Source organism: Bufo gargarizans, chromosome 8 (assembly GCF_014858855.1).
Source record: "Bufo gargarizans isolate SCDJY-AF-19 chromosome 8, ASM1485885v1, whole genome shotgun sequence".
NCBI lineage: Eukaryota > Metazoa > Chordata > Amphibia > Anura > Bufonidae > Bufo > Bufo gargarizans.
The window spans coordinates 145,403,332-145,427,743 of record NC_058087.1 but is presented as its reverse complement, the minus strand read 5'-3'; the positions used below and the strand labels follow the sequence as shown (position 1 = coordinate 145,427,743).

Sequence of the window (24,412 nt, the reverse complement as noted above, 5' to 3'; positions counted from 1 at the left end):
AACACTTGTCTGTTATAACAGGATATGTGACAAGAGGCTGATTGGCTGCGGCCCCCCAATCACAATAAGGGGGGCCGGGCCCAGTGTTCCCCTCTGTTTGAATAGAGTGACAGACAGTTATGAATGCTACCACTCCATCAACTCCATGGGACCACATGATATATCCGTGACTGCCGCTCCATTCAAGCCCCCATTCTCATGATAGGTAGAGGCCCTACCGGTCAAACCTTGCAGATCAGACACTGTGGATAGGGGATACGGTTTGTAAAGGGACTACGCCATTAACGGACAAGAATCACTACGTTGCTTGTGTACAAAAGGAAACTGGTGGTGGGACTTACCTACTGCCCAAAGCTGAAAACCCACCCTAAGTTCACAGTTTAGATACAGATGGAGCTGTACAACCTATATATAAATCTATATTAAAAGATTTTTGAAACATATTGGGGGTCATTTATTAAGCTGAAATATGCCCCTACTAGGCGTATTTCAGGCGCAGATTGCGGCGAAACACCTAGTTGTGCTGCAATCTGCGACCTCTCCACGCTCACTCCAGGTCTAAATAAGTGGACCTTGGCAGGGAAGGGGACAGGCTGGAAGGCCCGTCTCATTTACCATTTTCTACGCCTGTTTCAGGCGCAGAAAAAGGTCTACATGACTTACATTTAGAACTGGATGCGCCGAAGTTATGAAGAGGCCGGCGCCTCTTCATAGCTCCAGGGGATCCACCGCCAACTTAGGACTTTATTAAAGGGGTTTCCCCTGAAATGCCACCCCATATGCCCGGCCCCTTACACAATGTACTTACCTCTCTCCCCGGGACCCACGTCACTTCTCATACAAGCATGGCCGCCACTGCTTCTCCCTGTGCGCGGATGAAAACATCCAGCATCTGTGGGGGAAGGGGGCAATGTGGGGGGACAGCCAATTGTAGGCGGTGACGGGGACAAGCCTCCCTAGGGTCACCCACGATGCAGCATGCTACTGGTTGCAAAACAAAAAAAGCCCCCCTAACACCGGAGGTTTCCATCCGCGCCCAGGCAGAAGCGACGACAGCCGTGCCAGTATGAGAAGAGACGCGGGTGCGGGGAGCGAGGAAGGTTCTACTCTAATCTATGACGCAAGTGGCATGTAACAGCTGCAAAACAACTTGCTGCAGAATTTGGCCACAGATTTCACCCCTGCATTAGGGTACAGTCTCACGTGGCGAAGCGCGCACACTGACAATGCCGTGCCTACATGCAGTCAGCAAGGTTTTCACAAAATAAATGTTAGCTTTACCTGGAACTTTATCACTTATTGGTCTAAAGCAGGGATGCTCAACCTGCGGCCCTCCAGCTGTTGTAAAACTACAACTCCTATCATGCCCTGCTGTAGGCTGATAGCTGGAGACTGTCGAGGCATGCTGGGAGTTGTAGTATTGTAACACCTGGAGGGCCGCAGGTTGGGCATCTCTGGTCTAAAGGCTATCTGCAGTATCTATCTCTATCTACTTACTGCATACGGTCCCCATCATCAGTTGGAACTTGTGTATATCGCTACCATACCTCTGTATGATTAGCTGATCGGTGGGGGTCTACCAGTGACAAGGTGATCAAAAATATGCTCAAAGAGCTTCTCATTTTCATAAAGCAGCGATGCAAATTATATTTATTCATATTTCTACTGTCTCACGTGGCGAAGCCCGCACACTGACAATGCCGTGCCTACATGCAGTCCGCAAGGTTTTCATAAAATAAATGTTACTGGTCACGCTTTTACCTACTAAACCCTGCGGCCATTCCTAATCAATGTCTTTTTTTTCCCTATTACTTTTATTTCTAAAAGACTGGGCTGTCTCGCTCAGGCTGTGGGACAATTTGTGCATGAAGGCAGATGCTCCGCTTTCGTAACACGGTACAAGATGTTATGAACGTGTAACACTGTGTATCTGTGCTAGCTATCAGGAGCAACGACGCGTGATGTACGCTGCAGGCACAACGCTGTCATCAGCCGCACATTATCAACACCTAGTTTTCTGCTGGAAAATGTACATCAGGCTCAAGTTAGCCTACAGTAAATGTTCTGCTACAGCGAGAAAACAAGGGATGAATCTCGGAGTGTTACTGTCCACTAAAAAGACGGAAAAGAACACCAAACATAAAATTATCAAATGCTAGAATAAGGTTCTGTTCACACGTTAAAGAAGCACTCCGTTTTTTTATTTTTATCTTACATATATTACTACCTCACCACCAGTATTCTAGCAGCGTAATAAGTTATACCCGAACTCAGTTCTCAGTTGCTTCTATGCATTTTGAACCTTTTCACTATGGGACCCTGGTCAGGTGGTCCCAAGTCTGACCACCAGTCGAGAGCTTGCTCTAATGTGTAAACAGGTACTCAGTCTCTCCCTGTGACTGACTTCCTGTGAACTACAGGATGACAACATCACCAACCAAATCCCTCCTAGAAGCTCTCAGGGCCCCCCCCCCCTCCCCCTCCCCTCTGTATTCTGTTCAAAATATGATGTCTCCCCTATTTAAGGACCAGGAGTGCAGATACTGTATATAGTAGGTGAGTATATACAGTGATTAGCTGCAGTTATATAAACCTCCTGCCTGTACTATCTGTGTGTGCTGACTCTCCAGTGCAGTTATGTGAGATATAGCTTTACACTGCCTCCTGCAGCTGACAGGGGAGAGTGACGACAGGTGAGAGGGCAGACAGGCTCAAGATGCATTTCATAGGAAAACATGGAGACCCTGCAGTGTGAGGGGACAGCAGTTCTGTGTCACTGATCTGTCATGACTGGGAAGACTTCACCCCTTCTGTCTCTGCAAAGCCAAACATGATGGGAAATGTAGGATTCATTAGAAAAATCATATCCGAGGGAAGAAAGAATCAAGATGGAGGACAACCCACAAATGTCACATCAAATAAAACAGGTATAAACAAACAATGCACACACAAGAGACTCTATCTAACTCTCCAGTAATTACCATTTCTGCATTATCTAGGCAAAGAACAAAAAATCCCACAACGCTTCTTTATAGGATCGGTCAGACGCCTCAGTAGCAGATTCTGTCATCTTTGACAGAAAACGTAGTGGTGCTGAACGCAGTGCAATTTTTCACATTAAAATTACAGATGGCAAAATGGAACCTATTATACGTCAGTGGGGTTGAAAATTGGCGCAAAAGAAGATATATATGCCGGGCCTGGCGGACAAACACCACATGCAACAAATTTTGTCACAAGTGGCGTTTACAAAGTTGCAAACATGAAGCATGCTACTTTTTTTACGCCAGGAAACGTTAAATTCCCCCCCAACATGTGTAGAGTATATCTGTATACAGAACGCTGTACGAGGGAGCACAGAGATTCACAGGATGATTACAGATGGAGGAGAGGCAACCATTTTTGCTGCGCTCATTCATTGTGAACAGAACCGACAGACTTAGCGGAATGACTGTGCTCAGCCGTTTTCTAAGCTCCCACACTTCGCTTTGGACAAGGACAGTGCATGCTAGTCCAGATCTTTGCTCAAGGATGGGGAATAAGTAAGCCTTGTTCTCAACCCTTGTTCCAGATTTTATAAACTGTCGGACTGATGCGTTAGAAAAGTAAAAAAGGAGTCGTCGTAGATGAGAATACTACATTAGGGCTGAAATGATTACTCAAATGAATCGAGTAACTGGACACAAAAAAAAAATCCTCGAGCATAGAGGATTCATGGAGCGTGAGTGATGCGCTTGCTATTACTCACCCTCCATGGTATCCCGCTGGCCAGCACCGCACTGCACTGGATCCTGCCGTACACGCATCGTCAGGATGTAGTGCACGTAAGCAGGCACTATGACCTCACGCTGTGTGACGTCAGGTCCCAGTGCAAAGCGTAAAGAAGAGGATGGAAAATATCTGTAGTGTCACCAGAGCCCCTACAGGAAAAGTAAGTATTTTAGTTCACTGGCGCTGCGGCTGGGCACTGATGGCTTGGAGGAGGAGTGGAGGAACTGATGGCATGGGGGAGTTCATGTCAGTGGGGGCAGCTGGTGGCACTGGGGGAAGTTGGTGGCACAGGGGAGGGGGAGCTGATGTCCCTGGAGGCGAGTTGATGGCACTTGCGGGGAGCAACTGATGGCATGGTGGCACTGGGGGGGGAGCTGGTGGCATTGGAGGGGGAACTGATGGCACTGGGGGGGGGGGGAGCTGATGTCACAAGGGAGGGGAAACTGATGTCACAAGGGAGGGGAAACTGATGGCACAAGGGAGGGGAAACTGATGGCACAAGGGAGGGGAAAATGATGGCACAAGGGAGGGGAAACTGATGGCACAAGGGAGGGGAAACTGATGGCACAAGGGAGGGGAAACTGATGGCACAAGGGAGGGGAAACTGATGGCACAAGGGAGGGGAAACTGATGGCACAAGGGAGGGGAAACTGTTGGCGGTGGGCTGATGAGTTTTTATAGAAAAAGTTATTTTAGTTTTTTCTTATTAGAGTACTTGATTAATCATTGGATTAATTGGTAGAATACTTGATTACTAAAATAATTGATAGCTGCAGTCCTACAGTACATAATGTATTTCTACAAGCTTCTTTTATAGGGCTACCATTGCCAAATGCTAAACTGCAGCGGTTTGGGAGGGGCACTGAAACTGGTTGCACGGTCCACTGTGTTGTGTAGCTGACGATGAAGAATAATAATGCATCTATGCCATTTTTCATATAACTTCAAGATAATGGGGTTGTTCGGGCTACAGATCATGATGCCCTATCCTTAGCATAGGCCATCAATATCAGATCAGCTGACCCCCCCACAGCAGTGGAAACCCGCACAGCCCCGTACATGGTGTAGTGGCCATGACAGGTACTGCAGCTCAGCTTCCATTCAAACGAAAACTACACAGCGCAAAAAACTGCACAATGTATGGAGCCTTCTGCTTCACACTGTATCGTTTCCGGCCCGAAATAGCTGATCAGAGGGGATGCCGGCTGCCAAACTCTCCTACTGATGCAGCCCGGAGGACCCCTTTAAAACAAAGAATAAATAAAACTGAAAGATAATATGCAAGCCATTGTGGAAAGATAAAGCCCGGACTATCATATTTAATTACATCTACACAATATTTAGTATTAAATGCAACCATCATTGACATGAGAATGATGACAGCTAGGGATGAGCGAATCTACTTCGGATGAAACATCCGAAGTTCATTTGCATAAAACTTTGTTTCAATACTGTACGGAGCGAGCGCTCCATACAGCATTAGAATGTATTGGCTCCGATGAGCCGAAGTTATTACTTCGCAAAGTCTCGTGAGACTTTGCAGAATAACTTTAGAAATTGATTTATACTGTAAAAATACATTTTCCACTTGGAACAGAACCTGAAAAAGTTTTTTTTACAGTATAAATCAATGTCTGAAGTTATTCTGCAAAGTCTTGCGAGACTTCGCCAAGTAATAACTTTGGCTCATCGGAGCAAATACATTCTAAGGCTACATTCACACGTCAGTATTTTCCTATATCCCGATTTTCGGTCCGCAAAAAACGGAACCATGTATAAATTTCAATAATCAAATAAAGTTGTTTGGATTGCTTTGAAAAAAAATTGAAAAATAAAAATAAAAAATTTGTTATGTGTTTCCAGGAACGGATTCCGCATAAAACGGATGACATACGGAATGACATCCGAATGTCTTCTGTTTTTTGCGGATCCATTGACTTTGTATTGTACCAGGATCCGAATTTTGCGGAAAAGAATAGGACATGTTTTATATTTAAACGGACATGCGGAACGGAACAACGGAAACGGGCAGCACACATTGTGCTGTCCGATTTTTCCCAGGACCCATTGAAAATGAATGGGTCCAGATCTGGTCCTGATCTGTTCCGCAAAAAACGGAACAGATCAGGAAAGAAAAAACGGACGTGTGAATGGACCCTAATACTGTATGGAGCGCTCGCTCCGTACAGTATTGAAACAAAAGTTTTATGCGAATCGACTTCAGATGTTTCATCCGAAGTCGATTCGCTCATCCCTAATGACTCGCACCTATATCAAGAACAAAGAATGTGCCCCCACCCTCCCCAACTCTGTCCAGGGGACAGCTGGCTGCCTGCTGTATCCAGCCTGAGACTGACAGCAGAGGTGGCAGAGATTAGCATGACTCCCATAGAAGTGAACAGGAGTTATGGAAACAGTGAAGTGGCATAAGCTAGATATCCTGTAAAGCGCACAGCCCCAAGATGAAACGACTGTAGACTACAAAAGACATACCGGCTATCGGAATCTGAAGCAATCTCCTTTCGTCCTCCAAATCGAATTTGACACTGGAAATAAAAGATAGGAAGATTACTAATAAAAATATTCATCTCAAGATTCACTCAAAGTAGTAAGACGGTAAAAAGAGAAAAACATTTTATTAAAGGGAGGCTGTCATGTCCACAATCAGTTTCAAGTAACAACACCGCCATGAACAATAGGTGCCCCAAAACATAATCATACCTTCCCCCTGTGAAGATCTGGTCCTCTAACCCTGCAAAATGTTTCTAAATAAGGTTTTTGGTGCACTGTGGGCGGGGCCACTCAATTCAGTGCACCTGGTTATCCCTGTGTCATCACTACCAGCTCTGAGCTCTCAGGGACTGGCAGCGTTACTGGCACCAGACAGGCCCTGCCCAACGAGCACCGAAAACTTTTTTGTACATACAAATTTTAAAAAAGCATTTCTTAGAATTAAATGACCAGATTTTCAAAAAATAATTGCAGAAACATGAGAATGCTAGGGATTTCCAAATGAGTTTGCAGCAACACTGAAGAGAGCTCTGCATCTGAATTATTTCACCATGTGTGGAGATGGACCAGCAAGGACGTGCCGCTCTGGGGACACGTCATAGCTGTAGCGGCGCACGTGACCCTGTCCATGCTGAGAGTTCACATACTGAACCGAATCACAGCTAAGACAGCAGTGGACTGAGCTGTGTAATGTGCTTATAGCAGGCTATCTGGGTAATGGGCATGTAGTAGAGCTGTGTATGTAATGTGCATATACTACAGCTGTGTATGTAATGTGCATATACTACAGCTGTGTATGTAATGTGTATATACTACAGCTGTGTATGTAATGTGCATGTACTACAGGTGTGTATGTAATGTGCATGTACTACAGGTGTGTATGTAATGTGCATATACTACAGGTGTGTATGTAATGTGCATATACTACAGGTGTGTATGTAATGTGCATATACTACAGGTGTGTATGTAATGTGCATATACTACAGGTGTGTATGTAATGTGCATATACTACAGGTGTGTATGTAATGTGCATATACTACAGCTGTGTATGTAATGTGCATATACTACAGCTGTGTATGTAATGTGCATATACTACAGCTGTGTATGTAATGTGCATATACTACAGCTGTGTATGTAATGTGCATATACTACAGGTGTGTATGTAATGTGCATATACTACAGGTGTGTATGTAATGTGCATATACTACAGGTGTGTATGTAATGTGCATGTACTACAGGTGTGTATGTAATGTGCATGTACTACAGGTGTGTATGTAATGTGCATATACTACAGGTGTGTATGTAATGTGCATATACTACAGCTGTGTATGTAATGTGCATATACTACAGCTGTGTATGTAATGTGCATATACTACAGGTGTGTATGTAATGTGCATATACTACAGGTGTGTATGTAATGTGCATATACTACAGGTGTGTATGTAATGTGCATATACTACAGGTGTGTATGTAATGTGCATATACTACAGGTGTGTATGTAATGTGCATGTACTACAGGTGTGTATGTAATGTGCATATACTACAGGTGTGTATGTAATGTGCATATACTACAGCTGTGTATGTAATGTGCATATACTACAGGTGTGTATGTAATGTGCATATACTACAGCTGTGTATGTAATGTGCATATACTACAGGTGTGTATGTAATGTGCATATACTACAGCTGTGTATGTAATGTGCATATACTACAGCTGTGTATGTAATGTGCATATACTACAGCTGTGTATGTAATGTGCATATACTACAGCTGTGTATGTAATGTGCATATACTACAGCTGTGTATGTAATGTGCATGTACTACAGGTGTGTATGTAATGTGCATATACTACAGGTGTGTATGTAATGTGCATATACTACAGCTGTGTATGTAATGTGCATATACTACGCTGTGTATGTAATGTGCATATACTACAGCTGTGTATGTAATGTGCATATACTACAGCTGTGTATGTAATGTGCATATACTACAGCTGTGTATGTAATGTGCATATACTACAGCTGTGTATGTAATGTGCATATACTACAGGTGTGTATGTAATGTGCATATACTACAGGTGTGTATGTAATGTGCATGTACTACAGGTGTGTATGTAATGTGCATATACTACAGGTGTGTATGTAATGTGTATATACTACAGGTGTGTATGTAATGTGTATATACTACGCTGTGTATGTAATGTGCATATACTACAGCTGTGTATGTAATGTGCATATACTACAGGTGTGTATGTAATGTGCATATACTACAGGTGTGTATGTAATGTGTATATAGTAAAGCTATCTATGTAATGATCATGTAGGAGAGCTGTGTATGTAATGTCTATATAGTAAAGCAATGTATGTAATGTGCATGTAGTAGAGCTCTGTATGTAATGGGCATGTAGTGGAGCTCTGTATGTAATGGGCATGTAGTAGAGCTCTGTATGTAATGGGCATGTAGTGGAGCTCTGTATGTAATGGGCATGTAGTGGAGCTCTGTATGTAATGGGCATGTAGTGGAGCTCTGTATGTAATGGGCATGTAGTAGAGCTGTGTATGTAATGGGCATGTAGTAGGGCTGTGTATGTAATGGGCATACAGCAGAGATATTTGTGTAATGGGCATGTAGCAGAGCTACATATTGAGCTTTGTTTTTAGTAAGGAGGCTGCTGAGCCATTTGCTGCACGACTGAGACCACTGTGGAGGACACCTGTACAGTGGGGCCGCCATTTTCACCAATATTGCCATTGGAGTGGCAGCCTGGTGTGGTAAGCAGCCTCTTGTAAGAGGTGCTGTGAGCAGTGTGGGCACTGGTAGATCTATAAGCCCCTGGGTGGGGTGACAGCAGGAACTGGGTATTTAGAACCAAATAATCACAGAATAGTATTGGGAGCACTGTTTATGGCTCTGTTATGGAGGCACTACATACGGAAGCACCACGTCTGACTCTAAAATGAGGCAACTGCATATGGAAGCACTGTGTATGGCAGCGCTATGCGGGCACTGTGTATGGCAGCGCTATGCGGGCACTGTGTATGGCAGCGCTATGCGGGCACTGTGTATGGCAGCGCTATGCGGGCACTGTGTATGGCAGCGCTATGCGGGCACTGTGTATGGCAGCGCTATGCGGGCACTGTGTATGGCAGCGTTATGCGGGCACTGTGTATGGCAGCGTTATGCGGGCACTGTGTATGGCAGCGTTATGCGGGCACTGTGTATGGCAGCGTTATGCGGGCACTGTGTATGGCTGCGCTATGCGGGCACTGTGTATGGCTGCGCTATGCGGGCACTGTGTATGGCTGCGCTATGCGGGCACTGTGTATGGCTGCGCTATGCGGGCACTTTGTATGGCTGCGCTATGCGGGCACTGTGTATGGCTGCGCTATGCGGGCACTGTGTATGGCTGCGCTATGCGGGCACTGTGTATGGCTGCGTTATGCGGGCACTGTATGGCAGCAATATGCGGGCACTGTGTATGGCAGCGTTATGCGGGCACTGTGTATGGCAGCGTTATGCGGGCACTGTGTATGGCAGCGTTATGCGGGCACTGTATATTGCAGTGTTATGTGGGCACTGTGTATTGCAGCGTTATGTGGGCACTGTGTATGGCAGTGTTATGTCGGCATTGTGTATCTCGCTCTGTTATGGCAACACTGGTCTAATGTTTAGTGTAAGATGAAGGATAAATTTAAAATTGTCTAAATTTGCTATTTATGCATGGAAGACAATATAGTGTAGACTAGTAACGGCTTCCCTGAATAACTAGCAACCTGGTAACCTTACATAGGCCTATGTATTATTTAATTACATATACATATTTACTTCAAAATTCGTACTCCTCCACAGCTAAAAATACTCCTCAGAAAAGTGTATTTGTACTATTCTGGAAAAAATGTAGTGCGATCTCTGCTGCTCATATTCACCGCAGTCTCAAAAGAGTGAATGCAGATTTAGTTTAAGGCTACTTTCACACTAGCGGCCTGGACCTCCTGCAGGGTGTTCCGTCGGGTGAACAGCCTGTCGGATCCGTCCTGCCGCTAGTGACCGCGTGCCCCCGGACTGCCGCTCCGTCCCCATTAACTATAATGGGGCTGAGTTCCGGAGGAGGCACGGCAGCGCATGGAGAGAGACTGCCGGAATAAATGTCAGAGATGTCGTAGTTTTATTCCGGCAGCCTCTCGCCGTGCACTGCCGTGCCTCCACCGGAACTCCGCCCCCATTATAGTCAATGGGGATGGAGCGGCAGTCCGGGGGCACACGGTCACTAGGGGCAGGACGGATCCGACAGGCTGTTTACCCGACATAACAGCCTGCCGGAGGTCCGTGCCGCTAGTGTGAAAGTAGCCTAAGCATAAAAATATAAAATATTCTGGGACACCTCTTCTGTCTCATCACTGGTTGTGGTTTCTCCCTACAGCTCTGCCGCCTCATATTCGCTGCTGTGTATAATACAAGTCTATTACAGGCTCATCAGGGGAGCTGATTTCTATTACAGTAAGGGGGCATTCACATGACCACAAACCGCAGATCCGCAAAACACAGACACTGGCTGTGTGCACCCCGCACTGCGTCGCAGACCTATTGACTTCAATAAGTCCACAATACACATGTTGAAGCCCTTCCATGTGCTTCCAGGTCCGTGTGGCCACACCGCAAGACATAGGACATGTCCTATCTTTGGCTGCAATATGCATATTGTTGACCCACTGAGGTTAATAGGTCCGTACTATATTGTGGGGCGCACATGGTGGTATCTATATTTTGCGTATATTTCGTGTCATTTCCGCAGACACACTGAAGGGAATGAGCCTTAGCAGGGGGAAGCCTGGAGGGTCACTTTCTGTAGAAAATGCACGCTATGTTATTATAAAGCTTACTTATCACAAGAATACAGAGTATATTGGGGGAGATTTATCAAGGGCTGGCGTTTTATGCTGCTCTTTGAAGTATCCTGCACGAAGGATGCGCCTTATTTATGGCATGGCGTAGGCCTCATCATAAATTTGGCCCATCCTCTGGCAATCCGTGTGCCAGAATGACTGCCGCAAATGAAGATAAATGTGCCGAGAACGCTGGCCCCATCCATTCGCTCACCACACCCCTCCCCTTTTCCGAGAAAGCGACAAGGGCGGTACTTGTGAGAAAATTTGTCGCGTGTGGGGTTTAAAAAGTCTTTTTTTTTTGGCGCAGGGAGATTATTAACCTCCTCCGTCGTACCTGCTTTACGGCATCCAGTAGACGCTCCATGAGAAACTGTCTTTTCAAGTCATTGTTCTGTAACCCTGCAATGGAATAAAGCACCGACATCAGTAAGAGATGGGCACAGAGGAACTCCACATAGAAAATACTTGACGTGTCTTATTTCATACTATTCCTTGCTGAGGTAGTGATCCTGGAATCTAAATGTAGAATTTAAGACCTCACACCCTTTCTTCTACAGATGGTACCCATTCCCAGGTGTATTGCTACCTGTATACTACAAGCCAAGATAAGAACCTCTGTAATAGATCTCCACTTGTTGATGAGTTATCAGCTGACTAAGATCAGGTAACAGTTAAAGCCCCTAAAAATCTATAAAGAGGGTAGATGGGTAGAAGAAGGGGAGAGCTGCTGGAGACAGACAGGGTCAGGGACACACAGAGACATTGCTAACACTTTCCATCTCACCCCAGTTCTAGATTTACAGCTACACTGCTCCGTACTGGTGTGGAGTTTCTCCACGATGCGGCTTCTGAGGGTGTGATCGAAAAATAGAGGAGCAGAATCTGGGGGACATCAAGCAGTGTCCACCCATTAGCGAAGGAAAACGGACAATGCAGGATACATACAAGTCATGACTATTCCTTGTGTGCCCTAATCTTAAAAGTCACACTTTAACCCTCTTCAGAACCTCTTCTCCACCTGCAAAGCACCACTGTAGCAGCTTTCACCTCCAGACAATTGATGGAGAGCCGGAACTAGAGACCCCCTTCACTTAGAGAACCACATTTTAAATAACATTTATAAACTAGACAATCCCGTTAAAGACAACCTGTCACCTCTCCTGACATGTATGTTTTAGTAACTACAGTATTTGCATTCCCCACCTCATAATAAACCTGGAACATTTTTCTTACATTATTATGTTGTGCCATTCCTCTGTTATTCCAACTACAAATTTATGAATAAATGTACAACTGAGTGATACTTGAGAGGGTTAGGCCTGTTTCACACTGGCGTTACTCGTTACTCCAGCAGCTGGATCCGTAACTACCATGTACAGCCCAGTGGTCCAGATGGCGACCAAAATGGTCGCCAATGCAAACAGGAATTTGTAAATGGCGATAAGACTTTTAAGGCTACTTTCACACTTGCGGCAGAGTGATCCAGCAAGCAGTTCCGTCGCCTGCGGAAACGTATGCCAACCGATGGCATTTGTAAGACTGATCAGGATCCTGGTCAGTCTTAAAAATGCCTTATCAGTCAGAAAAATGCACTGAAATGCTGTATCCGTCCTTCCGGTGTCATCTGGCAAAACGGATCAGGAATTTATTTATTTCACCTTTTTTTCGGTCTGAAAGCCGGATCCAGCACTAATACATTCCTATGGAAAAAAATGGCATTCAAGCAAGTCTTCAGATTTTTTGGCCGGTGATAAAACCATAACATGCAGATTAGAGGTAAAAACAAAAGTGAGAGACCGGTTTTTACTTTTATTACACCCCAATGGCTCCTCTTATTAAAAATTACATTTTAAACAACTGGCATGTATTGGCCCAGGATGAGTCCTTAACCACCTCCCGACCGCTGTACGCATATATGCGTCCGGGAGGTGGTTGCTTTATTCCTCCTGGACGCATATACGCGTCTTCTCGCGAGACGCGGGATTTCCTGTGAACGCGCGCACACAGGCGCGCGCGCTCACAGGAACGGAAGGTAAGCGAGTGGATCTCCAGCCTGCCAGCGGCGATCGCTCGCTGGCAGACTGGAGATCCGAATTTTTTAACCCCTAACAGGTATATTAGACGCTGTTTTCATAACAGCGTCTAATATACCTCCTACCTGGTCCTCTGGTGGTCCCTTTTGTTAGGATCGACCACCAGAGGACTCAGGTAGGTCAGTACAGTCGCACCAAACACCACACTACACTACACTACACTACACCCCCCCCCCCCCGTCACTTATTAACCCCTTATAAACCCATGATCACCCATGATCACCCCATATAAACTCCCTGATCACCCCCCTGTCATTGATCACCGCCCTGTCATTGATCACCCCCCTGTCAGGCTCCGTTCAGACGTCCGTATGATTTTTACGGATCCACGGATACATGGATCGGATCCGCAAAAAGCATACGGACGTCTGAATGGAGCCTTACAGGGGGGTGATCAATGACAGGCGGGTGATCACCCATATACACTCCCTGATCACCCCCTGTCATTGATCACCCCCCTGTAAGGCTCCATTCAGACGTCCGCATGATTTTTACGGATCCGATCCATGTATCCATGGATCCGTAAAAATCATGCGGACGTCTGAATGGAGCCTTACAGGGGGGGTGATCAGTGACAGGGGGGTGATCACCCTGATCACCCCCTGTCATTGATAACCCCCCTGTAAGGCTCCATTCAGACGTCCGCATGCGTTTTGTGGATCCGATCCATGTATCCATGGATCCGTAAAAAATCATGCGGATGTCTGAATGGAGCCTTACAGGGGGGGTGATCAGTGACAGGGGGGTGATCACCCTGATCATCCCCTGTCATTGATAACCCCCCTGTAAGGCTCCATTCAGACGTCCGCATGCGTTTTGTGGATCCGATCCATGTATCCATGGATCCGTAAAAAATCATGCGGATGTCTGAATGGAACCTTACAGGGGGGGTGATCATTGACAGGGGGGTGATCACCCTGATCACCCCCTGTCATTGATAACCCCCCTGTAAGGCTCCATTCAGACGTCCGCATGCGTTTTGTGGATCCGATCCATGTATCCATGGATCCGTAAAAAATCATGCGGATGTCTGAATGGAACCTTACAGGGGGGGTGATCATTGACAGGGGGGTGATCACCCTGATCACCCCCTGTCATTGATAACCCCCCTGTAAGGCTCCATTCAGACGTCCGCATGCGTTTTGTGGATCCGATCCATGTATCCATGGATCCGTAAAAAATCATGCGGATGTCTGAATGGAGCCTTACAGGAGGGGTGATCAGTGACAGGGGGGTGATCAGGGAGTCTATATAGGTGATCACCCCCCTGTCATTGATCACCCCCCTGTCATTGATCACCCCCCCCCCCCCTGGTAAGGCTCCATTCAGACATTTTTTTTGGCACAAGTTAGCGGAAATTTTTTGTTTGTTTTTGTTTTTGTTTTTTCTTACAAAGTCTCATATTCTACTAACTTGTGTCAAAAAATAAAATCTCACATGGACGCACCATACCCCTCACGGAATCCAAATGCGTAAACATTTTTAGACATTTATATTCCAGACTTCTTCTCACGCTTTAGGGCCCCTAAAAAGCCAGGGCAGTATAAATACCCCACATGTGACCCCATTTCGGAAAGAAGACACCCCAAGGTATTCCGTGAGGGGCATATTGAGTCCATGAAAGATTGAAATTTTTGTCCTAAGTTAGCGGAAAGTGAGACTTTGTGAGAAAAAAACAAAAAAAAAATCAATATCCGCTAACTTATGCAAAAAAAAAATAATTCTAGGAACTCGCCATGCCCCTCATTGAATACCTTGGGGTGTCTTCTTTCCAAAGTGGGGTCACATGTGGGGTATTTATACTGCCCTGGCTTTTTAGGGGCCCGAAAGTGTGAGAAGAAGTCTGGGATCCAAATGTCTAAAAATGCCCTCCTAAAAGGAATTTGGGCCCCTTTGCGCATCTAGGCTGCAAAAAAGTGTCACACATCTGGTATCGCCGTACTCAGGAGAAGTTGGGGAATGTGTTTTGGGGTGTCATTTTACATATACCCATGCTGGGTGAGAAAAATATCTTGGTCAAATGCCAACTTTGTATAAAAAAATGGGAAAAGTTGTCTTTTGCCAAGATATTTCTCTCACCCAGCATGGGTATATGTAAAATGACCCCCCAAAACACATTCCCCAACTTCTCCTGAGTACGGCGATACCACATGTGTGACACTTTTTTGCAGCCAAGGTGGGCAAAGGGGCACCTTTCGGATTTCGCAGGCCATTTTTTACACATTTTGATTGCAAGGTACTTCTTACACATTTGGGCCCCTAAATTGCCAGGGCAGTATAACTACGCCACAAGTGACCCCATTTTGGAAAGAAGACACCCCAAGGTATTCCGTGGGGGGCACGGCGAGTTCCTAGAATTTTTTATTTTTTGTCACAATTTAGCGGTGTATGATGTTCCTGGACTTGTAAACTGTGGAATAAATAAAACAAACATGTACCGATTTTACCACTGAAGGAGATAAGGGTAGGAACTTTTAATAGGTATGTAGATCTTCCTAACGGAAGGAGGTCTGTAAGCGGCGGCAGCGGGGTGACGTCACCCCCAGGTCTCCGCCCACTTCCGTTCAATGGAACGCAAGTGGCAGGGCTCCAGGTACTGTCACTACATATGGATTAATATGCGCATGGTCAAGGAAAATAGAAAAACGGATCTATAAAACTAATATATAGGATAATAGGTGGGAAAAAATAGACAATAAATACACTCACCTAAAGAATTATTAGGAACACCTGTTATATTTCTCATTAATGCGATTATCTAGTCAATCAATCACATGGCAGTTGCTTCAATGCATTTAGGGTTGTGGTCCTGGTCAAGACAATCTCCTGAACTTCAAACTGAATGTCAGAAAGGGAAAGAAAGGGGATTTAAGCAATTTTGAGCGTGGCATGGTTGTTGGTGCCAGACGGGCCGGTCTGAGTATTTCACAATCCGCTCAGTTACTGGGATTTTCACGCACAACCATTTCTAGGGTTTACAAAGAACGGTGTGAAAAGGGAAAAACATCCAGTATGCGGCAGTCCTGTGGGCGAAAACGCCTTGTTGATGCTAGAGGTCAGAGGAGAATGGGCCGACTGATTCAAGCTGATAGAAGAGCAACGTTGACTGAAATAACCACTCGTTACAACCGAGGTATGCAGCAAAGCATTTGTGAAGCCACAACATGCACAACCTTGAGGCGGATGGGCTACAACAGCAGAAGACCCCACCGGGTACCACTCATCTCCACTACAAATAGGAAAAAGGGGCTACAATTTGCACAAGCTCACCAAAATTGGACTGTTGAAGACTGGAAAAATGGTTTCTTGAACATGACAATGAGTTCACTGTACTAAAATGGCCCCCACAGTCACCAGATCTCAACCCAATTGAGCATCTTTGGGATGTGGTGGAACGGGAGCTTCGTGCCCTGGATGTGCATCCCTCAAATCTCCATCAACTGCAAGATGCTATCCTATCAATATGGGCCAACATTTCTAAAGAATGCTATCAGCACCTTGTTGAATCAATGCCACGTAGAATTAAGGCAGTTCTGAAGGCAAAAGGGGGTCCAACACCGTATTAGTATGGTGTTCCTAATAATTCTTTAGGTGAGTGTATATTAATATATTAAAACATCAAGGAGCCATCCCATATACTAAAATATATCAGCAAATGCTAAAAATTGTATAAAATGGATAATATAAATATATAGCATTTAGTATATTAATATATTAACATATTCAAATATCTAGGGATTTAGCAAATATATTAAAATATATCAAAAATTAAGAATTTGGACAATATGGATATATAGCGTTATGTCTTAATACAGAACAATATGTATTATTTCTCTTTCTTGTTGTTCTATTCCTAAAGAGAGAGGCACAGGTAAGGACTTACCTGTGCATCGCGGACGGGTGAGTCAAGATGGCAGCCTGCATGTGTTCGCTGGCGAACACTGCGAACTGGCCATCACTGTGCAGGATTAGTCCCCATATGTATATGGCCCACTCTTGGCAGTGCAGACTGCCTTTCTACATATTTGAGACTTTTAAGTCTTATCGCCATTTGCAACTTGTCCCACCGCCGGGCTGCAGCTTTGAGGAAAAAAAATGTACTTCCTTCAGCAGACGCACCACGCTAGGCACGTCAGTTAGAAGAGCCAATCCCCTGACATCCAGCCCGCCATTCAGCAAGGACGGCAAGCTTGTGAGTACACAAGTACACAATACTTCCTTAACACTTCGGCATCCACATAGTAAGTTGGGGAGTCTGACTGACCATAGCTGGTACGTTATCATGAGGCCCCTGTGCTGTTCCCCCTCCCCCGGCTTCCTCCCTTCACGGCACGCTTCCTTGCCTCCGTCTTGCGGAGACCGCGCTGCTCTGAAGATTTCTACCTTCAGTGCAGACAATGCGGAGGCAGGATCACAGGAGACAGGCCCTCACGAAGATCGGGCAGAAGGAACCATAAAGTACTAAAGCACCACAGGGAACCCAGAAGGGCTGAACCAAGGACAAGAGAGGAAGGAGGTGTACACAGACAGATGGTTGGACACATAAGGAAACAAGAAACCTTCCCTTTATTATATATTCCCTTTTAGGCCTTTTCACACGAGCGAGGTCCAAGCATTGAACTAGCAGCGGGTGTCAGGTAGAACACCTGTCCTGAGCTCCCAGCACTGCTGGGGTCGCATAGCATTATATTGATTTATGATGCTATGTAACCCTTAGAGTTCTGGAGTGTATTGGATAACACTGACAGCATTATGTCAGTGTCATCTAATACATTCCAGAACTGTAAGGGTTACATAGCATCATAAATCAATATAATGCTATGTGACCCTGGCAGTTCAGATAGGTGATGGTAGACGTGGAAAGGTATTTTTATTTTATTTTTATTCCCCAAAGAAAGAGTTAAAGGCGTTCTCTGGGCTTTTAATATTGATGACCTATCTTCAGGATAGGTCATCAATATCAGATTGGCGGGGGTCCGATACCCGGCTCAACTGTATAAGGAGACGGCGCGCGCAGTGTGCAAGTGCCACCTCCCGTATCTCGTCATGAGCGCTGCTGCTTTGCCATAGACATAGCAGCAGCGAGCATGATAGGTCATCAATATTAAAAGCCCAGAGAACTGCTTTTAATAAAAGTCGATCAATAAATGATATATATGCCCCAGGATGGTACTACTGTCTGCCTTCTGCCCAAAACAGAATTAAATCAAAAGTATGCAATGAATTCATATTTCTACACTGGAGGATCTAATGGAAATGAGCTCAGAAGGCCCTTCACTTTAATCCTGAGCCCTGGGTAAGATGCTGGTTTGGATCTAAAAGAAAGAGGAGGCCTCATTCCACAGGATGGCCAAGCGACGCTGACATTTTGACTGTTTATTGGAACCATTAAACCCTAAATTTTGAACTGTGTAAATAGTTTTCATCAGTGATGAAAGTTCAAGTTTTTAAGTTCAGCTGTGAGAGGACCAAATGGAATGAGAAGGAGGAGAGAGATGCGGGACACTGCACACAGTAATGCCTTAGGCCTCATGCACACGACTGTGTCGTTTGTTGCAGTCCGCAAACCGCAGATCCGCAAAGAAACGGAAGCCGCCCATGTGCCTTCCACAATTTGCGGAACGGGCGGCCCATTGTAGAAATGCCTATTCTTGTCCGCAAAACGGACAAGAATAGGACATGCTATTTATTTTTTTCCGGGCCTCGGAACGGAGCAACAGATGCGGACAGCACACAGAGTGCTGCCTGCATCTTTTGCGGCCCCATTGAAGTGAATGGGTCCGCACCCTAGCCGCAAAAACTGCGGCTCGGATACGGACCCGAACTACAGTCGTGTGCATGAGGCCTTATTCACATGTCAGTGTTCGGTCAGTGATTTTTGAGCCAAGACCAGGTGCATCTCTAAACACAGAACAGGCGCAGATCTTTCCCTTATACCTTATGTCTGTGGAGGCTCCAATCCTGGCTTTTGCTCACAATCACTGATGGAAATCACTGACCAAAGCACTGACGTGTGACTGAGGCAATATTTTTATATCATATTTATATATGTATTTAAATTTGGCGACTAAAACTTTAATTTGGCTCCTAACTTTTTCAGTTTAGGAGCCAATGGCTCCTAGGTAATATTTTTAGTCTGGAGCACTGCAGCCATGCGCTGCCTGAAGTCCGCCCGACCGGCGGAGATCCAAATATGGCATGCTGCGGCCGGATGTCCGCCGGTCTATTATAGTGAAAGGAACCTTAGGCAGCGCACGGCTGTACACAGTAGTCACTGTGGTGAAAGTGTATCGGACAAATGGCACTGTTGCGAATAACCAATGTGGAAACTGTGAAGCACCTTGTGCCATTGATGCGAGAGGTGAACATCAGCTATGAAGGTGTGCCGGGGTGGACCGACACGCTATAGTGGAGCAGCTCACCACCAAAAATGAACCGGGGGCTACCAAACGTGTGTCTACAACAACAGTTCAGAGAACCTTACTGCATATGGTGCTCCGAAGCAGACAGATGGACACCGCTCCTTTGAAGTACTCCACTGATTGGCAAAGGGTTGCCTCTTCTGATGAGTCACATTTTCTAATTTATGGAATGGATGAACGTTGGCACGTTAGGCAAGAAACATCAGAGAACAAACACCCTTCAACCACTGCTGGAAGAACACAAGCTGGTGGTGGTAGCGTTATGATCTGGGGAATGTTTTTGTGGCATTCTCCGAGGCTACTCATCCATGTGGAAGGCATACCCGATTTGGGTATGACTCCATCCTTGCAGATCATGTACACCCATACGTGGTTGGATTGTCTTTCATGGAGTGAATGGGATCTTCCAGCAAGACAATGCGACACAGATAGAAATGTCTGACATTGGTTGGCAATACATGACCACCTCAATCGTCTAGTTTTCTCTATGGATCTTCCCCCACGCACCCTCTGGCAGCTGCGGAATACACAGTCAGCATGAAAACCTACCAGGACATTATGGGGTCCCTCCCAGCCGGTCTAGCTGTTGTCCGTGCTGCACACGGCGGTTACTCTGGATATTGGCTGGTGGTCATAATAATGGGACTGGACTGTGTATAAGTAATGTGTCAGCCATACGGTGTAATGAATCTAACTCAATAAACAATATAATATGGTCGCTACTACAGTATAACGTGCAGACACTCAGCAGGACTCATGAAGCCACTATACAGGTGAAACTGTATTAGAATATTGTGCAAAGTTCATTTATTTCAGTAATGCAACGTAAAAGGTGAAACTAACATATGAGACTCATTACATGCAACGCGGGATATTTCAAGCCTTTATTTGTTATAATTTGGATGATTATGGCTTACAGCTTATGAAACCCCAAAGTCACAATTTTGAGGTCCCCTTTGCTCAGGGGGTATGGATTAATTAGCTGACTAGAGTGGGACACTTTGCGCCTAGAATATTGAACCTTTTCACAAAATTTTAATTTTAAGCTGCATTAATGCAATTCCTTTTTTATTTGTATTGCTGAAATAATTGGACTTTTGCACAATATTCAAATTTTTCGAGTTTCACCTGTATATGTAGACTACTGGTAATGGTTTTATGCTGCGTTTTATACTTGCAAGTTCTGCTCATATCTACTGAGGGTAAGTATTGCTAACAGTGGTTGCGAATTCTATAGAATACTAATTTTCCCCAGTCAACGAAGGGCTCGTTTTAAAGCTCAAATGCTGAGGACGTGTAAAGGGTTTAAAGAAAGAGATAATGAATTTTGCATAGCTGTGCTGAATCTTTATGAAGGGCGATCACTACTGAATCTCAACACTCAATCACCTAAAACAGCAAAGTCAAAAAGGCCAAGCCGACAGGTCAAATCCATTTCTTCCAGTTCTGCCTCGTGTGTCTCTCCCGCTCCCCCGGTTAAAGCTACACAGAGTGATTTTTTTAAACTACGTGATGACAGCTGCAGTCCACAAGAATGGGTCTGCATCCGTAATACGGTGTGCTCACTGCCGGTGCCCGTATATTGCAGACACGCTGTTTGCGGGCTAAAATACGGGCATGGCCCGCCTACGGTCGTCTGCATGAGCACTTAAAGAGGTTGTGTCATCTTGACATTTATGGCATATACACAGAATATTCCAAGAATGTACAACAGGTACGAATCCCACCACTGGGACCAATTCCTATCTCAGAACGAGGCCATATAGCGCTGGGAATGGAGAGGATGCCGTGCATGGGTGGCATTCTCCATTCACTGCTATAGGATTCCTGAGGTGGACCCGTAGATATACCACTTAAAAAAAAATTATTCAGAAGCCCCAAAAGTCTTGGCGCAGACTAAGGTCTGGATTCCAGCAGTGGTTTTAAAGGGGTTGGGCACTTTTTAAAAGAATCTCTATAACACCCTAACCACGTGGACATCAGCTTAGGAAACCGTAAGCCCCCAAATGTCTTATTTGAGCACCCCTATTCAATGTCCCCCACTGCCCATGGATCCAGGCTGCGAACAGCAGATGCTGGCGGCAGCCGCACCCAGGGCATCTAAGATGGCGGCAGTCGTCTCATTTTCCTACATGCCCCTGACCTGGAAACATCTTCTGCGCTTGCGCAGACAGCATTCAATGCCTGCGCAGATACTGCAGATTCCACACATGCCAAATGCTTTCAGTACAAGCACAGAAGAGGATGTGTCCAGGGCAGTGTTACCGCCGCCATCTTGATTGACTACCAACGTCTGCTGTTTACAGCCTGGATCCATTGGCAGCGGGGGACACAGAACCAGGGTGCCCGGGTAAGACATGAGGGGGCTTGGGGTTTTCTAGGCTAATGGTCACAAGGATATATATATATTTTTTTTTAAAGTGGCTAACCCATTTAGCGAACGCAACTCAAAGCATCATCTGGACGATGGGTGAATAAACCCACAGTCGGTCCAGGCCACAGATGCGGAATACAGACTATGGACGTGGAAATCTGACCTCAGACTGTTAGGTAAGTACTTGAAAAAGATCCTGTAATGCTGAATACGCAATGCACTGCCTGTCCAATATATCCATAGGCTGAGCAGGAAAGCAACACAATCTGCCGGCACCAGGAATACATTCGGGATCAAGGCTTTTAAATGAAAAGAGAAGCTGAACTTTTGCATTTTTCATGGCCTTCTGGACCTCAGCTGGACTTCATTCCTTTCTGCATTACAATCGAAAAGGGTCCCGTGGTAGCGTAGAGGGGGCGCAGCTGTACTTGCAGGCTTCATCCAAGCTTTCATTATGGTTGTGCTTAACCTAGCAGAGCCAATGAACGGGAGCACATCGCTGGCTCACATTCATCCCTTTACATCCTCTCGGGGCCCTGAGGGTCTTTTTTTATCAAATGCAGAACAAAATGGGTCTTTCTAGGGCTGAAAAGCACAGGTAATATATATACCTATTGCACATATATAGAACATTTTGCAGTAATTAAAAGGGATTATTTGACATTAATGATCTTCCACACAGGTCATCGATATCAGATTGCTGGTTGTCTGGCGCCCCCACCGATCAGCAGTTTTCAGCCGCTGCCCATTCACTTGAATGGGAGCTGAGCTGCAGTACATCGGCACGGCCACTACGTGAAGACGGGGAGCGCTGCTAATGGACAATCACTGCCCTTGGAAAAAAAATAAAAAATGAAATGGCATGTGCGCTTGGCAGCTGGAGGCATCCGTGTTGGTCCTGCTCTCTGCAACTGCCGCACCCTCTCCACTTTAATTAACATGGCCATGTATAATGACGCTTTCACTGACTGGTCCTATCAATCATATTGCAGACGATGCGGCAGTTGCAGAGAGAGCAGAGCCTCCAGGTGTAACAGAAACGGCCCCGTTGCTCCATATATTAAATGTTCATTTTTCTCAGCAGTGCGGGCACATAGGAACATGGGACCAACACAGATGCCTTCAGCTGCCAAGCGCACATGTAACAGGTCAGCCAGTGTCATGGCTACAAATCTGCTGACAGATGCCCTTTAAGTTCTGTTCACACGATGGGGTAGGGAAATTTCACATCAGAGTTGGGGAGAAGGGGCCACCAGATGATCAGACACCGCATGTGCGCATTGAGTGGTAGGGAGATTTAACAGGATAAATGGCCATCAGATCTCCCTACCCCCACACTGCGCACGCGCAGTGATCGGATGGATGTTCAGTATAAGAGATCTCTCTGTCCGCTGGTGCGCAGGCGTGGTGTATCCCAACGGGAGTAGTTAGCCGCGCTTGCGCACTGGCCCGTAATTTTTCCCTACCCTCTAACCGCTGGCTAGGCTCCCAGCGCATTCGCAGTGTCGGCCAGTGTCCAGCTGAGAGGTAAGGCGCAAGCATATTAGGTGGCCCCTTCTCCCCAACTCTGGTGTGAAATTTCCCTACCCCGTCGTAGTGCGCCTGTGCGGCGCGGCACACCTCCTTCCAAAGCTGGGAACGTCATATCAGGTGCGGCCGCGTCACAACAGGGAAATATCACGGAACAGCGGCAAACAATCATCAAAAGAATATGTCAATGTATACCACCAAGACAGCTCCACTGAAGTCTATAGATACATTCAGCTTTTAAGTTAGGAGCATTTCTCATTGTAGGCACAAGACACCACCAGCATTGTGTGAACGGAGCTTTACTATAGGCCTCATGCACACGACCGTATGTATTTTGCGGTCTGCAAAAACGGATCCGCAAAAAATACGGATGATGTCCGTGTGCATTTCATATTTTGCGGAATGGAACAGCTGGCCCCTAATAGAACAGTACTATCCTTGTCCGTAATGCGGACAATAATAGGACATGTTCTATTTTTTTGCGGAACGGAAATACAGAAACGAAATGCACAAGGAGTAACTTCCGTTTTTTTGGTGGATCCATTGAAATGAATGGTTCCGTATACGGTCCGCAAAAAAAACAAAAAAACGGAATGGACACGGAATAAAAATACGTTTGTGTGCATGAGGCCTAAAAAATAATAATAATTCAATATACTTACCTTGAGGGTCCATTTACACATCTGTAGTGTATTGCGGATCCGCAATACACCCGGCTGGTACCCCCCATAGAACTGCCTATTCTTGTCCGCAATTGCGGACAAGAATAGGACATGTTCTATTTTCTTGCGGAGCCACGACCCGGTAGTTCGGGGCCGCGTTCTA

The 24,412-nt window shown here is 45.7% G+C and overlaps 1 protein-coding gene across 1 annotated transcript in view; it reads right to left on the bottom strand.

Moving 5' to 3' along the window:
• The window catches only part of SNX29 (sorting nexin 29), a 503,522-nt gene that overhangs the window by 440,732 nt on the left and 38,378 nt on the right, over positions 1–24,412 (bottom strand). The window contains exons 2-3 of the mRNA XM_044303674.1: positions 11,503–11,567; positions 6,265–6,317 (exon numbers count right to left, since the gene is read on the bottom strand). Coding sequence (XP_044159609.1) covers positions 6,265–6,317; positions 11,503–11,567 — 118 coding nt within the window. The remainder of the gene's footprint in view (positions 1–6,264; positions 6,318–11,502; positions 11,568–24,412) is intronic.